This window comes from Pteropus alecto, unplaced genomic scaffold (genome assembly GCF_000325575.1).
Source record: "Pteropus alecto unplaced genomic scaffold, ASM32557v1 scaffold251, whole genome shotgun sequence".
NCBI classification, from domain to species: domain Eukaryota; kingdom Metazoa; phylum Chordata; class Mammalia; order Chiroptera; family Pteropodidae; genus Pteropus; species Pteropus alecto.
Window position 1 is genome coordinate 3,160,449 of NW_006431048.1, and position 17,244 is coordinate 3,177,692.

Consider the following 17,244-nt stretch of genomic DNA (forward strand, 5'->3'; position numbering starts at 1 on the left):
TCCTATGTGACTAGACTGGTTTCAGGTCCGTAAGTGAGAATAGCTATTGGCAAATACATTACTCAGAGGGGTTCTGAGAATAGAACTGTAGAAGGTACTTGTCATTTACTAGCAGTGGAGCTTTCCCTTTCAGAGAACTGTCATTTTGTTAACATATGAGTGAGGCTGAGCCCCAGATAAGGTAGGTTTTCTACCATGTACACAAACTTATTAAATTCAAGCATGTTTCTTAGTGGCAGGCAGTAACGACTCAATTGAAAACAAAAGGGTTCTAGTTGTTTTCTGATGATGTGTACTGCCCCAAAGCTTCACAGACATACACACTGTATAACCACAGATATGAAAGTAAAGGTCCCAGCCATAACTTCAGAGCATTCCAGAGAACAAAGTTTGCTGCTTCAAAAATATAAATAGTTTCCAGCATGCAGTCAAGTACTTTGTAAAGGGGATGTTAAACACATTGCAGACTGAAACAGAACTCTACTGCAAGCTGGGCATTCTGTTGATACAGCTTCATTACTCAGACTGTAACTCTCAAGCATTTAATGTTACAGATCTTTATTTATCAGATACATGAAGGAAACAGGATATAAAATGCCAAATCCCTTTCTAACGCCATCGTAAATATTGGGAACTTTTGGTTGAAAAAGCATGCTGAAAAGACCGGCCAGGACGCTTTATGTAACGGCTTTAAAAATTTTTTTTAAACAAAATCCCAGGCCCATGTGATGTTAGATTTTGGTTTTTGTTTTATTTTTCAGTATTTTAAAAATAGTTCTTACTTATTTTCTATGAAATGTACTGAGAACTCAAAAAGTCTGCAGCATTTTTTGTCTTTGAAAAGTTTGGTTTTTGGAAGATGCAGGAAACAGAACTATTCAAATTTCTTGTGTTCTTCAGTATGAGAAAGGACTTTTCTTCTCTGGTATATCATGTGGAAGTATAACTGGGGAAAAACTGGAAAGAAAAGAAAGAGTTGGTTAGAGATCATTTAAAATTGGATGTTCTATTTAAAGCACACACACCTGAAGTCCTCAACGACTCTCTTGACTACTTTCTCATCCACCAACCAAGGAAGGGTAACAAGGAGGGCTCGGGGAAGGGGAAGAGAAACGCAGAGAGGCCCACCTTTTCCTGGGCTAGCCAAGGAGGAAGGCTGGTATGGACTGGAAGGACGGACACTACTGTCACTACCCTTACCAAGCAAGATGCCACAGAGCTGCCTCCCTTTATACTCTTTATACTCTCATACTATCTTCACATTTATTCTCTGATTTTACAATAACGAGGTGAAGAATTCTAGTGATGGCGTTATTATCCCTGTTTCACAAAGAAGAATTCAAGCCCCAGAGAGGGAAGGCAATGTGTCTGGGGTCTTACTGAAAATTACTGATGGAGCCTGGACCAGGCTCTGGTTGTTCTTTGAATAAGACCGAGGAGGGGGAGGAGTGCTGTGACGTTTGATCTGAATACAACTAAGCCAGGTTTGAGTGTAGGAAAAGTCCTTATGAAAAGAGCCAGTATTTTAGGCACTAGAGATTCTGTTCTTTGCAATTTATAGATTATTTTTAAAAGTACTGGTTCTCAAATGAATGGGGTGGTACTGCCTCCCTAGGGAGTATTTGGAAATGGGGGCAGGAACAATGTGAGACGGTCTCCCACAACCAAAAACTGTCCCACCCCAAATGCCCAGAGTGCCCTTGTTGTCAAATGCCATTTAATCTGCCTGGACTTTCCAGGTTACTATAAATTGGGGTAGGGGGTTCAATAACCATATAAGGAACTCCAGTGAGATGGTCTTGGGTGTACAATGTCCTTCCTTTCCTCCCCTTCTCAACAGCTCCAATCTCTATTTTTTAGACAATAACCTGGAATTTGGGAGAGGTAATTTCTACTACCGCCAACTCTGAGCTTTTCCTTTTTAAATGGGTTCCAAGTTGGCCAAATTTCAAATGATCCTCCCAAAGTACCAAGATAGCAGTGGGTATGTGCACGGAGATCTGATAAACTGCAGAGGAGGCCCTGCTGTCAAACAGGGCTGCCATCCATTCCACTCACTATTTGCAGGCAGGAAGTTATCACAGAAAAGACGGAGCCTGTGCATCCAATTCAACAGTGAGAGAACTATTTTGGTATAAAAGCCAGAAAATTTGACAAGCTCTATAATCTAAAAACTGAAAGTAAAGATATAATTAAACCATAAGGAATGCTAATTGTGATCATTTAAAATGTGGGGCCGTCACATTTCCATAGATATGCTTCAGTAACAGGAAACTTAGGGGCGAAATGCACTAAGGACTTTTCCACTGGCTGTATCTGTGATGACTACACCTCAGACAGGTGGCTACCGCCTCGCAGCCAGTTCAGAGGGCTGGAGGGAGGACAATGACCTAGAAGCCATTTACAAGGCCCTTAGTGGCAGTTAAAGCAAGACGAAGGAATATACCTAATCCCTGTAGGCAAGGAGATGCCAGAAGAGTCAGATGTCAGAAACAGAGGATAGATATGGCCTTTTCTTTCTTTTACATCTTCCAGAGGCTTCTCAGTGCCTAAGAGAAGGGAATGTGTGTCGGGGAGGCCAGGGGAATTGGGGGAGGGGGGGCGGAACTTGGGCTGTAGGTTCTCTACAGCTCTAGCAGTGACTTCTTGGTGACCAGAACTTGGATGACACTGTCTCCATCTGATTTACCCACACGTTCAGGTTGAACCCAACTATAATGGCTGATTCATGGCTACTATTTTTAACTACATTGGGCTATAATGAAGAATAATGCTAAGAAAATCTCAATCTGACAAGAGGCTATTTAGAATTCTACCTTCTGCTCTTCAAGTTCTGGACACACAGAATGGAGATGGTTGGGTGTGTGTGTGCGTGTGTGCACGTAAGTATCTCAATGTATTGTGGTGGGGGTAAGAGTGGGGGGTTGTGGGTACCTTTAAGAAGATGGGCTCTCTTTCTCTCTAGAGAAAGACTGGGAGGCTGAGAGCAACTAGAAATGCTCTGCCTGGGGCAAGTTTCCTTCTCAGTTTCTCTAAAAACCAGAGGTATGGTTATGGCTACTGACAACCTGGTGTGCCCAGCTTCCTGATGTCCTCACCCCATATCATTGTTTCTCTGACCTTTTTTACTCTCACTCTATAACCAGTTTTCACCAATGTGGGGAAGGAAAATGTAAATAGGACTTAGACATCTACTGCAGATACTAGACATACTGCCACTTCAGCAGAGCAGGAGAGGAGCACCTTGCAAGGGATCCAAAGCATCCCAGCACAAGAACACTCCCAGGACCATGGCTCATGGGCCACAATTTGGGCTATATGTACCTCAATGCAATAATAGGTAAGGATCATAAAGAAGAGGTGTTGCTTTAAGTAATATGTGTACATAATCAACTTCCCATTAAAGAAGATGTAAAGAAACTTAAGTTGTAGAAAAAAACCAAATTTGGTAAAGAAGACTGATGTCAACAGGGATGTTTCCTAATTCCGCATTTCTTCTTATAAATACAAAGCTTTGGAAAGATGGGAACTGTACAGTTGGCTGGGAATGAACTGTGTAAATTTGTCTCGCTATTAACAACCTAAACTACTGAAAACATCCAGGGCAACCGGCCCAGCCCAGAAACACAGTGCGTGCAGCAGACACAGATGATCTGCAGCAGATGTGGTCCAGGCTGCCATTTTGAGATGGGGAGGGAGTCAGGGGTTTGAAGGGAGTCTTCTAAACTTTATTTGAAATCAACCCTTTTCCTTCATCTATAAGAGTTAAGCTGCCTTAAAAAAGAAAGACTAAAGACTTTAACTAAGCCAAGTTCTCTTACCAAGAGGAGGCTGAAAATAGAAGGAGGAAGGAACTGAGGTAAAGAAAGCAGACTTTTGTTGCGAGAAGTCCGCCCTACTCTCTAAAAGACAGCTGGACCTGAGGTCTGTGTTTTCTCTCTTCTCTCCTTTAAAGCCAAGAAAGAAAATCCCACAGAACTCGGTTGGTTTTCCTTCAGGAATCCTACCAGGGAAAGCTGCCTGGGCATGCCCAGGCCCCTTCTCTATATCAGGGTCCCTAACCCCCAGGCTGCAGGCCTGTCAGGAACTGGGTCACACAGCAAGAGGTGAGCAGCAGGCCAGCCCGCAAAGCTTCATCTGTATTTGTGGCCGCTCCCCAGCGCTAGCATCACCACCTCGGCTCCACCTCAGATCATCAGGTTTTAGATTCTCATAGGAAAACTGGTCCCTGGTGCCAAAAAGGTTGGGGACCGCTGCTCTATATCATGAGGTCAGGGGCACAGACTGGGCACTGGTTGCCCACCAGAACATAAAAAATGTCTAGGAGGTGCAGAGAGTCGCCGGTTGCCCTGGAGAGCTGTTCCAGAAACGAAGCCCTTCCTTCAGCAGACTAGAAATCTTGCAGCAACTCAGAAGTAGGGGCCCCAGATTTCTGTCAGTGTGGCAGCACCTTGTTGTTACTGCGCCCCCTTGCCCCTTTCCCTGTTATCCAAAACGGCATCTATCATTCAAAAACTTAGCTGGATTTATAAATCCTGTGGTGCCCACTGGGACGTGCGTTAGTTTGGGTGTGGCAAAACTGCGACTAAGAACTGCTGCTCTAGAGACCAGAAAATGGAACTCTAACGGAACATGAGAAAGGTGAAAAACTCTAAGTTAATTTTTCTGACTTAAATTTTTAGACTCTTTCATATTTATCTTTTGTTTGATAATAAATTACCTTTTACATTGGAGAGAGATGGCCTTCAGCCGCCATAGTTTCAGCACCAAAGAGGAAGACTTGAGAATTATTAAAAAGTGTGAAATGAATCATGAAGCAGCACTGTGTCCAAGAATCTCTCCAAGAAAAACGTTCACATGAAATCTAGATGTAGTTTTCTTCTATAATGCACGAAATGCAGTTTTCCACAGAGGACACAAACATGTTGCTTATGACTGTTAGGACGTTTCATGCGGTGAATGCTGTGGGCTGAAGAAAGCCCAACACTCCTGTCTGAGTTTAACCTGAGGTTTAGGGGGAGAATATAGCACTTTATAGACTAAAATAAGAGTCACACTGGCTACAGAAATAGCCAAAGGAGAAGAACATTATATGTCCTTGGGTAGATCAAGATCCTTTTGGATATGTGGAAATCAATCACAGGATTTTAACTGAATATCAGAATTCAAGAAAAGGACTAAGCAACGCTTCCTCAGAAAACAGGATTCGCTTTACAGAAGCCTCAAATATGATGTTTTTTTCCCTCTGTTACCAAGTACGCTGATAGGCACATCTGATTATCCAATATGGTCCTTCAGTGGCACTATTAAAATACTAGAAACCACCCTGAAGAGAACACTACGTTCTGTTCAGACGGTTTTAGTGCTTATTTCCAAATAGGAAATTAAGAAATATAGAAAAAAATAAATCAATCTTTTAATTTTGTTATTTGTTTCCAGTTAACCACGGATTCCTTAAAAATCAAGTAACTATTTTGATATAGTAAAAATGCAAAAATTCTTTAGAATGTTTTTCAAATATCATAATAAGCAGTTCTGGAGAAACAAAAAAGTCAAGGTAAGGTTTTAATGGCTTTTTTTGTTTTCCACTCAGTATTTTTCCTCAATAGATAGTTACCTATCCTGGTAGTCACTGTTTCAAACCCAAACGCCGAGAAGGGCTGTATTTGGCAGCTGTACTGAGAAGGGTTCAACTACTAGCAGAGAAAATTCCCTCTAACAGTCGGCATTCAACAAAAACCAAAGTGTTCCCAATAAATCAGATTTATATTTACTTGGATATGGTGTAAAAACAAGCAAAGGCATTTAACTCTAGTTATTGTAGAGTTGAGGTTTAAAACATAAATAAATATATGTGTAACTGTTTACTTACGTGGAATGTAGGAGAGCATGACCAGGATTAGGAATGCATAATAGTCAAAGGAGAAATTGTATTTGTTAGGTAAACTGATGGAGTACAGTCCAGCCTGTCTGACAAAGGGCAAAGCCGCATAAATTGTGAGCAATTCTCCTGACACTCCCATTGGGTATAGCACAATGAAAAGTGTGTACCTAAAACAAAACAAAATATTCATTACTGAGGCTCGAAGCCACCTTTAGTAGAAAGACGCACTTCCAACCTTCTAATCAGTACTGGCCTTTTTAGAAAGCTATTGTTTATATGTTTTCTTATTTAGCTACTGTTTAAAATTGGATTTTACGAGCTAATTTTTGAAAAGAGCCTATAGTAGGTATGTTTCTGGATGTTCTAAAATAAAATAAATGTGTTTGGTCAGCCTCAAATTTGGCCTGAATGAATAGACAACTCATCACTCTAAGGTGATACCAAATATTGGAAAAGTAGGGGCACCAAGTCATGGTTTATACTGAGCAGTCTGCCCTGTGGGGTGGGAGTGGGCTGGGGATTTGCAGGGAGTTGAGGGGGAAGGTGTTAGAACATGTGTCTAGGAGTTCCTACAACACACACCAAGTCTGGTCTGTGGACTGAAAAAAAATAGCACATCCAATGTGTGTACATTGCTACAATTATTCAACTGTCTATGCATGCTACTGTGAAAAATGAAATATACACTAATTTAAAAAACATTTAAAATTTCATAATAGCTTTTGATCATTATGTAATTTTTCAATCAAAAAAACTATAATTACTATCACATGGGAGAATCCATATTTTTTTCACTTAAAAAGGAATTCTCTATGTTTCAAAAAGAATTCAGAGAGCAGTTCATCCTATGGCAGTAACTGGAAGTCATTTCGAATTATAAGTATTTCTAAAGAAATCATGAGCTCAGATTTTAAAAAGTCTTTGGCTGCAGCATTATTACAATAGCCAAGATATGAAAGCAACCTAAGTGTTCACTGATAAGTGAATGGCTAAAGAAGATTCATATATATGTGTATATATATATATAAATGAAATATTATTCACCCATAAATAATACAATCTTGCCATTTGTGATAGACCTAGAGTGTATTACACTAAGTGATGTATCAGACAGGGAAAGATAAATACCATGATTTCACTTATATATAGAATCTAAAAAACAGGACAAACGAACATACAAAACAAAAAGAAACAGATTCATATACACAGAGAACAAACTGATGGTTGCCAGAGGGGGTTGGGGATGGGTGAAAAAGGTGAACAGGAAGGAATAAGAGGTACAAATTCCAGTTATAAAATAAATAAGTCACGGGGATGTAATGTACGGCATAGGGAATATAGTCAATAGCATTGTAATAACTTTGTATGGTGACGGATGATAACTAAATATATCACAGTGATCAATTTGTAAGGTATATAAATGTTGGATAACCATGTTGTACACTTGAAACTCACATATAATATTGTATGTCAACTATTATAATAAAAAATAAAATAAAAACATAAAAAGTCTTTGGCTGTTTGTGACTGACAGCAAGCACTGGGCTCCAAAATTCCAGGTATAGGAATTGTGCTGAGAAATCTGTGATAATGAAAGGAAGACATGTTCCCCACTGCCAACTTCAGCCATGAGAAGGAGGACGACAGAAAGGGAACAATTTTCCAGAGGCCATGGAAGACAACGGACAGAGAATCATTCTCCAATAGTGAAATCAGGGCTCGGTCAGTAAATCTCCCCTATTACCAGAGTATGCAGCTTTCACAACATCTGCCCAGGTTGTTTAGGGACTGCTGTGTTTTTCCCATTTTTCCCTTTTCCTAATAAACATGTTTATTGCAATAAAAATAGAAAGAAAAAAAATGAAAGAAAGAAAGAGAGAGAAAGAAAATCAAGGCGTTCATATACTTAAAATGTTGGAAACAACTGGTCTGTGTCTCTAATCAGAACTTATAACTTATCTAGGAACCACTGTTTTCCTTCTATGAAAGGAGGCGTTTGGGCCCCATGTACAATTTTACTCCTTTTGCTTTATCAATCTGCTTCGCAGTCTTTTCCAACTCAGAAAACTGCTTACAAATGTTTCATGGATTAGTTCAGACAAATAGATGAACTGTCAGCCTTTTATTCAATTTATAATAAATATTACTGGTAAAAATAATCAAAGCAAAATAAAACTGCCAAACTGCCATTAAATGTTTGTTATTAATTTAAAATTAATTTCAGAGTCACAGCTTGTTGGCAAAATCAAGAATAGAAGAACTGGACTTGGTCCAAAAAACCATCGTAATGGCATCAGTTAAATTTGATATGGACAAAAATGGGGTGTCACATGAAATCTCTATTGAATAAACTGAAAAGAAATGACCCAATAAAAATAACTTAAGTATAAAGAATTTAAAAGTGTTTCTATTAATCAAAATAAAGTGGAGTTCTTTATCCTGATGAAATCGACAGACCAGATTTCTACCCAACCCCTATCTTACAGAACCGTATTTTTAGAAACTTGGAGGCAATATCTAGGCAATATTGCAGTGATGGATTTCAAAAGTTAGTCTTCATTCCCTGTACTTCTTTACCTGGCCCATTTGATGAGGTAAGGCAGATGGTTTAATAAACTGAATGTATAAAAGGAATAACGGATAATTTCTGTGATTGTCCAGGCAATAACAAACAGGAGGACACTGTCTTCACTCTGTACCTGAAGGAAAACAAAAGCAAAAGCAACAACATAAAACATTTTAATAAAAAGCATTCACAATATGCAGCCCAGTCCCCAGTCCCTTGCAGAGCTGGTGGGTTGAGTAAGTGGACACAACCCCTTGTCTCTATTCTCAGTGGCTAGAGCACAGTACAGAAAGAGCTTGGCACATAAAGGAACACATGCCTGTGATAACTGTGTAGGGCCAAGTAGGAAGAGGCAAGTGAGAAGGAACTCAGCTTACTGATGAGTGAGAGAGGCAGGGACTGGGAATCATGAGCTGTAGCTGCCAAAAAGAAATAAACACGATGAGTGAGTTTCACTGGCTAGCCTGTTGTGGAGAATGTGAACTGATGCTGGTGGGAGCCAAGAGTGGTTAGATAAGAAGAGTAGAAGGGCAAATTGGTGAAAAGCTTGGGATGCATTAACAAGAATTTCAATTTGCTTTGCAAGACAACGTGGAACCTGAGGAAATTTCAAGGAAGGGAAATGTCACAATCAAAGAAGAGGCTAATTCACTGAGCAGGATGAATTCAAGTGAGGAAAGATCTGGACACCATCTAAGAGGCAGAGTCCATTTATTCTCTCCCACTGGTGACTTCTTCCCCCAGACTAAGTCTGGTTTAATTCAAGGATTACAGAAGCTTTCCATACTGATCATATGAGGTAGCTAAAGCCAGAAGAGCTTTAGAGTTCCGAGCCTCCTCTGAAGTTGTTTTCATGTTGAAAAAACAATAACTCTTAAAAGAACCCCTTCGGTGTTTTTTAGGGATGTTCTCACTAGATGCCTTAGACTACACATCTCATATGAAAATCTACTACTGTGGGTTTCTAACTTTTAGCACCACTCACCCACTCCAGCTAGGTTTATTATGTTCTTTGTTGCTTGAAAAGCAATAATAAGAAACCACCTTGCACCTCAATTCATTTAAGTTTTCTTGTATCCAAAAAGGACAGTTAGACAGTTGGATGTGAATAGGAAATTCTGTTGAGTAAACCGAACAAATTTCAATTATAAGATGGATCTTCTCTGCCTTACTCCTAACATCTAATACAACAAAGGTATATGGTGTTCAAACCTTAACTTTTGCTTCTTTGTATTTGCAATGTTAATAGTTTTTAGCACTTATATTCTTCCTCAGAAAGTGTACATGGAGTGGTCCACCTACACAATGAAATAAGTAGTCATTTACATACCTATTAACTAAATTGCTCTGACAAAGAATTTCATAAATGCAAAGTTACTATTCTCTAAAAATAATAAGAATTTTATACTGTCAAGAGCAAGAGTACTTTTGTTTTCCTGGTACTCTCACATTAGCCAAAGTAAAAGCTTACATCTTTAAAGCTTTCTTGTTTTATTTTTCAGTCTGTCCCCAAATCCTTGCTTAAAACCCATCTATATTAAAAAATAATTTCAGCACACACTTTGCTTTTTGATGTACTTTGTAATCCTCCTCATCTTAAGGAGATGTTTTTATAGCTATGGGCTGAACCCTTGTTTAAAGACCTTTGCGTTATAATAGGAAGTTCTAATATTTTACACTGTAATCGTCTTGAAAGCAGGGAGTGTGTTTTATTCATCTTTTGATTCCCAAAAGCACTTTGTACTTTTCACAAGTAGGAGCTCAATAAATATTTGTGAAGCAAACAAATTCAGTCCTAATCAGGTCATTCCAAGATTCAGTACCCTGCTTTTTGATACCTGATATCAGTTTATGTGTAGTCTTAGTGGCCTTCAAGTAGACAAGCAACAAACAAAAACTCCAAACCTCCCACTCTGATTCAGCCTAGAGGTTACCTGATTTACCTCCACCCCAACCCCAGTTAGACTTGAATCAAAAGAACTATAACAAACTCAGACCCAGCCTAAATGTGAAAGCGGTCTGCTCCTAGAGTCGAGCTGTAAAGACACTGCCATAATTTTTAAAAAGCTGAGGATGGGGGAAATAGCCTATTTGTACAAATTCTATCTTCAGATCAATAGGAAGTGCAACACTCTTATTAATAAGGGACTTGGGCAAATCAGAAATTGAAATTATCTCATTGGCAGATAATTACCTAATAACACAAAACAGGGAAAGAATATTCTGAGTTAAAATCAGTAAGATCAGTGAGACTCAAACACATTATTTATACACCTACATTCATAACAGGGCATTATTCACAATAGCTAAAAGGTAGAAATAGCACATATGTCTATCAACAGTTGAACAAAACTAAATATGATACATATATACACAATGGAATATTCTTCATCCTTAAAAGGTAATTCTAACACATGTTATAACATGGATAAACCTTCAACCCATTATGCTAATAAGCCATTCACAAAAGGACAAATACTGTATGATTCCACTCCTGTGGCACTCACTTGAGAGTTAGTCAAATTCAGAGAGACAGAAAGTAGAGACAGAAGACTGCCAAGGGCTGGGGGTGGGAGGAAATAGAGAGTAATCATTTTAAAGGGTACGGAGTTTCAGTCCGAGGATATGAAAAAAGTTCTGGCAGTAGATGTGGTGATGACTGCACAACAATGGGAATGTACTTAACGTAACTGCACCATACACTTATGAACTGCTAAAATGTAAATTTTATGCCATGCATATTTTACCACAATAAAAAAATTAAAAAACCCAGTGAGATCAAATTTAACAAGGCTAAATGTAAAGTAATATGATTCAGCAACAACAAAACGACTCCGGTACAGAATGCCGAAGACCCAACTTATGAATCCATTAAATATGGAGTTTTTGGTGAACCATAAGCTTCATATGAGCCAACAGGGTACAGGTGGCTGTTCCAACCAACCAACCAACCAACCAACCAACCAACCAACCAACCAACCAGTATTTGCCTAGGTATCTTCTCTTGATTATTTTAAATAGATTAGAGCCCACCTAGGGATCAGAGTCGGTTACAAGAAACCTTGAACTAGCAGAGCTTACTTTGGACAAGGAAAGAGGGTTACTACTTCAAATACGGAAAAGGATATCATGTACAAGAGGCAGATGGACAGGAGAGACTAATCGAAATATTAACAGGGAGTAAAATGCCTGGTTTGAAATGAGAAAAACTATGTAACGAACCAGTTGACTAATAAAATAAGCCACTTCACGAGGCTACTTCCGGGCCCTGAACATGTCCAAACCAAGACTGCTCAGGAGAAAGTCCTGGATGGTAGCCCATAAGGCTTCCAACTGCTTTTTGTTGGAAAGGGGTGTGCATACAGCCTATGTATGGAAAAAGCATCAAACTCTGGCTAATACTAACTTCCTTGCATCAGCTGGAATTTTTTTAGTTGGAAAGAAAAATGGGTAGACACTTTAATAGTACTTCTTATAAAAAATTTTCCTTTATCAAAGAAGGCAGGAGAGGAGAGAATGACTTAAAAGACCTCTTTTCATTACTGATTGCTGAGTGTGTAGAACGGGAATAGTTCCCTGGCTCACTCACCTCCGTGGATGGTGAGGTCTCAGGGGTCCGCCCGTGTCTTATCTGAATTGGCTTCCTTAGCTCTCAACATGGATCTGGACACAAGGAATGTGTGGAATCATTGCCTCTAATTTGAATACCTTGATTTTTTTTCTTCTACTTTTTTGAAAGCTGGAGTTGGGAACATTTTTCTAACAAGTAGGGAGCCTTCTTTCTTTCAAAGGCCAGTGACTCAGAGAAAGAAAATCAACTGATAGCCTCACTGAAGTAAAAACAAAGCCTGTTTAGCTTTGCAGGCATTTTTTAATGGGCCAAGGACTAGAGTTTAAAAAAGTCAACTTTTTGAATTAAGAGCTAGAAATATATAATTTTTTTTGGCACTGTGATTAGAGGTCATTGCCATAAAAATCACTTCCCTCTCAAAATTCATTCATTCATTCATTCATTCATTTAATTTGTGGCACTGGTTAACGAAATCCAGTAAGTTTCAGGTGTACAATTCAACAGTAAGGCATGTATATATTGCATTGTGTGTTCACCACCCAAAGTTAGATTTCTTTCTGTCACCACATATTTGATCCCTCGTCTACCTTTTCCCTTCTCCCTCCCCCTCCCCTCTGGTAACCACTAGTCTATTGTCCATGTCCATGAGTCTCTGTTTGTTTGCTGCTTTTAGGTTTATATCCCACTTATAAGTGATATCATATGGTTTTCAACTTTTTCTGTCTGGCTTATTTCGCTTTAGCATGATTTTCTCAAGGTCCATCCATGTTTTCACAAATGGCAGTATTTCATCTCTTCTTATGGCTGAGTAATATTCCATTGTATGTATGTACCACAGCCTCTTTATCCAATCATCTATCACAGAGCACTTCAGTTGCTTCCATGTCCTGGGCACCATGAATAATGCTGCTATGAACATCCGTGTGCAAATATCTTTTTGGATGTATGTTTTCAAGTCTTTGGGGTAAATACCCAGTAGAGGGATTGATTGCTGGATCATATGGTAGATCAATTCTCAGTTTTTTGAGAAACCTCCATACTGTTTTCCGTAGTGGCTGTACCAATTTGCAGTCCCAACAGCAGTGTATGAGGGTTCCTTTTTATCTGCATCCTCTCCAACATTTGTTATTACTTATCTTGTTGATTATAGCTATTCTAACAGGTATGAGGTGGTATCTCATTGTGGTTTTGATTTGCATATCCCTAATAGCTAGTGATGTTGAACACCTTTTCATGTTTGTTAGTCATTTGTATGTCTTACTGAGACAAGTGTCAGAAATATATTTTATTAATTATCAAGAATAGGAGGTTTAATATGTCCACACAAAGATTTGCACTCAAATATTCATAGCAGCATTACAATAGCCAAAAACTAAACCAACCCAAATGTCCAGCAACTGGTGAATGGCTAAAACAAAATGTGATACACACCCATACAATGGAATCAACACAAAGGAAAGAAATACTGATAAATGCCACAACACAGATGAACCTAAAAAACATTATGCTGAGCGAAAGAAGCCAAATGACTACCTTTGTTATGACGAGTTCAAGTACATGAAATGCCCAGAAAAGGCAAACCTAGAATATACTCCCATTAAATTGTTTTTTAAAAAATAATATGTTGCATATTTTAAATGAATACTATTAACATTTAAAGGAAAAGGAACCATCTAGGGCAAAGAGGGAGAAGGGAGATAAGGAGGACTTACCAAGGTTTACAAAAGTAAAGAGGGAGACAAAAGGGCAGGTTTACGCTAGGTTGCCAAAATGTCTTGAAAGCCATGTTTCGAAGTTGCATATCCACAATCATGGCACAAATGGGGGAGTGGGTGCGGGGCAGCCCCGATCGGCAGGAAATCTTCCTCTGCCTAAATACACTAAGCTTCATATTAGACCCTTCGGGCTGCAGGTTTCCGCCCTCTGGTCTCCAGTGAGGAAAGAGGTGCTGGGTGTGGGTGGCTTGTGTAATTTAGCCAAAGGAGTTTACACAGAAATTCAAGCTGGAAAAACAAATGAGTGCAAGAGAAAAACCTTTACACACAAATCGCATCATATGTTTGACTTTAAAAGCCTCAGGGAGTATCAGTACATGAAAGGCTGTCATTTTTATTACATTCAAAGAAAAACAGATGGTGCCACATAAGAAAATCACTATTGTAGAAACTCTATTCTTCTTAGCAGTTTGGAACCTGCTCGTTACCACTCGGGTTATTTAAAAAAATTCCCCGATCATGCTTTAAGGTGAATGTTCTTTCCTCGTCTTAATACCTCTTTCACTTGTGAAGCAAAGAGATTTTTGTAAAAAAATCTAAGAGGTGAGGAGGATTAGAGTCTGACTCGGCAAAACTGTTCAACTTAGCCTGTTCTGGCTGCTATAATAAAATACCATAGACTGGGTGGCTTAAACAACAGAAATGCATTTTCTCACAGTTCCATAGGCTAGAAGTCTGAGATCAGGGAGCCAGTGCATTTTGTTTCTGGGGAGAACCCTCTTCCTGACTTGCAGCTGGCTGCCTTGTCACTGTGTTCTCACTTGGATGGGGTGGGGGGACCCAACCTCTCTGGGATCTCTCCTTATATGGGCACTAATCTCATCATGAGGGCCCTGCCCTCATGACCTTGTCTAAACCTAATCACCTCCCAAAGGCCCTATTCCAAATACCGCCATTCTGGGGCCTAGGGCTTCCACATGTGAATTTAAAGGGGGCGCAATTCAGTCCATAGCAATGTTTCAGACCAGGTGTTGGCAAACTTTTCATGTAAAGGGCTAAAGAGAAATTTTTTAGACTTTGTGCCATAGGTGGCCTTTGCCACATATCCTTCTTTGTTGTTTTTTATACCCTTTAAAAATGTAAAAACTATTAAAAGTTGCAGGCTAGATTTGGCCCACAGGACAACCCCTCTTCTAGATTCATCTGACACCCCCAAACTTTCCCTTCTCCTACAAATATCATTCCTTCGGCAGTGTGTGTGTGTTGTGTTGTGTTGCTGGGGTGGGGTATGAGGGGGGACGCCAATACATTTATAACTAGTGGACACTGTGGAAAGATAAAGTACTCTTATAACAACACATATATGCAAGTTTTTCATGTTATGTCACCTTAACATCTCAGTAATCTTTTATGTTTATGGTAAAATATACATAACATAAAATTTACCATTTTAACCATCTTTTATGTTTATGGTAAAATATACATAACATAAAATTTACCATTTTAACCATTTTAACCATGTTGTGAATGTACTTAACTTAAAAATGGTTAAAATGGCATTAAGTACATTCACCATGTTGTGCAACCATCACCACTATCTATTTCCGGAACTCTTCATTATACTAAACTGAAACTCTGTGTCCATTAAATAAGAATTCCCTATTCTTCTCTCCCACTGGCCCCTGAACCACTACTGTAATTTCTGTGTTTAAGACCTTGCTTATTCTAGGTACCTCATTTAAGTGGAATCATGCAATATGCATTTCTGTGTCTGGCTTATTTATTTAGCATAACGCTTTTAAGGTTCATCCATGTTGTATCAGAATTTCTTTCCTTTTTAAGGCTGAGTAAAATTACATCGTATATAAATACCACATTTTGCTTACTAATTCAACTGCTGATACACATGTGAGTTGTTTCCACCTTTTGGCTATTGTGAATAATGCTGCTATGAACATAGGTGTAGACATATCTGTTCAAGTCCCTGCTTTCAATTCCTTTGGATATATACCTAAGAGTATATATAATATATATAGTTGGATCATATGGTAACTCTATGTTTAACTTTTTGAGGAATTGTCAAACCGTTCCACCGTGGCTGCACCTTTTTACATTCCCACCAACAGTGCACAAGGATTCCAATTCTTCACCAACACTTGCTATTTTTTTTTAAAAAGGAGCCATCCTAATGAGTATCAAGTGGCATCTCATTGTGGTTTTGACATGCACTTCTCTAATGATTAGTGACGTTGAGCATTTTTTCATGTGCTTATTACTCATCTATATAGTTTCTTTTGAGAAATGTCTATTCAAGACTTTTCCCCACTTTTAATTATTTTTTAAATAATCTCTTTTTAACAATCATAGCGACAACAGCAGTAAAAATAAATATACCTAACAGTGACCAAACTCTTACTATATGACAAGTACTTTTTAACTTATATTATCTCACTGAATCCCCATTTTACAGATGAGGAAAGTGAGGCTTACAGAATTGGAACCCAGGTCTGTGCCCTCAAACTCTGAACAGTTCTGATTTGCCTTCTTGGCCTTCAGGTCTTAAACATATATGCACAGAGCTGCTGTTATGGGAACACTTCTCTCTTGCAAAATCAAAAAGCTTCGAAGGAACCCATAAGCAAGAAGAGTCTGGAGAACAGACAAAGTAAATGTGACCATTTTATAGAATCAGGAAAGCCATTAGTTCTCCAAAACTGTGGCCCACCTCTGAAGAGGGATCACTGTATAGGCTTTGGGACACCAGAGAGACTGAGTGAAATAGGCTCACTGAAAAGGACTGAATAAAGTATCACAAATTATAGGTTACTGCTGTCCAGAGGCATCTTTAATATGCCCATGAACTGACTTTTAGTTGTGAATTGACTGACCAAAGACAATCCAACATACAAACTCGAAACAAGCCCTAATGAATTCCCTAAAGTTAGTGTGAATCTTCTTCCCTGGGCCCTGCTTTGCTAATAACCTTCATTGCCTTTTTGTTTTAGCCCCGTTTTACTCTGCCTTTAACTTATTGTCAAGACGCTTAAAAATCTATCTCAAAGTTTCTCTTTTCTATCTCTGCTATGCAGAAATTAAAATATAAACTATGATTTTAATAAAGAAAACAAACTCATAAAGACAAAGATAGAAAATAAAAAAGAAAAAAGGAATACAAAGCAAGTCTCTGGTTTTCCAGAGAAGTGACCATCCTCACCATCTCGTATTTGTCTTTGGGTAAATATTAAGACCTCTTTCCCGTCCCCTTGTAGAGGATCAGCATGGAGGCTGAAAGCTCGAGGAGGTGAAGGGTGATGGAGAGTCCTGTGGAGATGTGAGCCAGTGGACCTGGAGAGAGGAGGAAAGGTTGGGGGGTGCTAAACACAGGCATGAACCAGAGGCCTGATAATTGAGCATGGGGAGGTGAGGTAAAGACATAGTGGTGATGCGTAGAAGCAATGGCTAGTGTGGTTGGCAAATTAGTTATATAAATAAGTAAAATGAACAAATA

General features: G+C 38.9%; 1 protein-coding gene across 2 annotated transcripts in view; it reads right to left on the minus strand.

Annotated features, from left to right (window-relative positions):
* Window positions 1-541: 541 nt before the first annotated feature.
* The window catches only part of HACD2 (3-hydroxyacyl-CoA dehydratase 2), an 84,702-nt gene continuing 67,999 nt past the window's right edge, over window positions 542-17,244 (minus strand). For both annotated transcript variants that reach the window (XM_025052100.1, XM_006905573.3), the window contains exons 5-7: window positions 8,462-8,583; window positions 5,873-6,051; window positions 542-957 (exon numbers count right to left, since the gene is read on the minus strand). In XM_025052100.1, coding sequence (XP_024907868.1) covers window positions 875-957; window positions 5,873-6,051; window positions 8,462-8,583 — 384 coding nt within the window. In that variant the 3' untranslated portion in view covers window positions 542-874. The remainder of the gene's footprint in view (window positions 958-5,872; window positions 6,052-8,461; window positions 8,584-17,244) is intronic.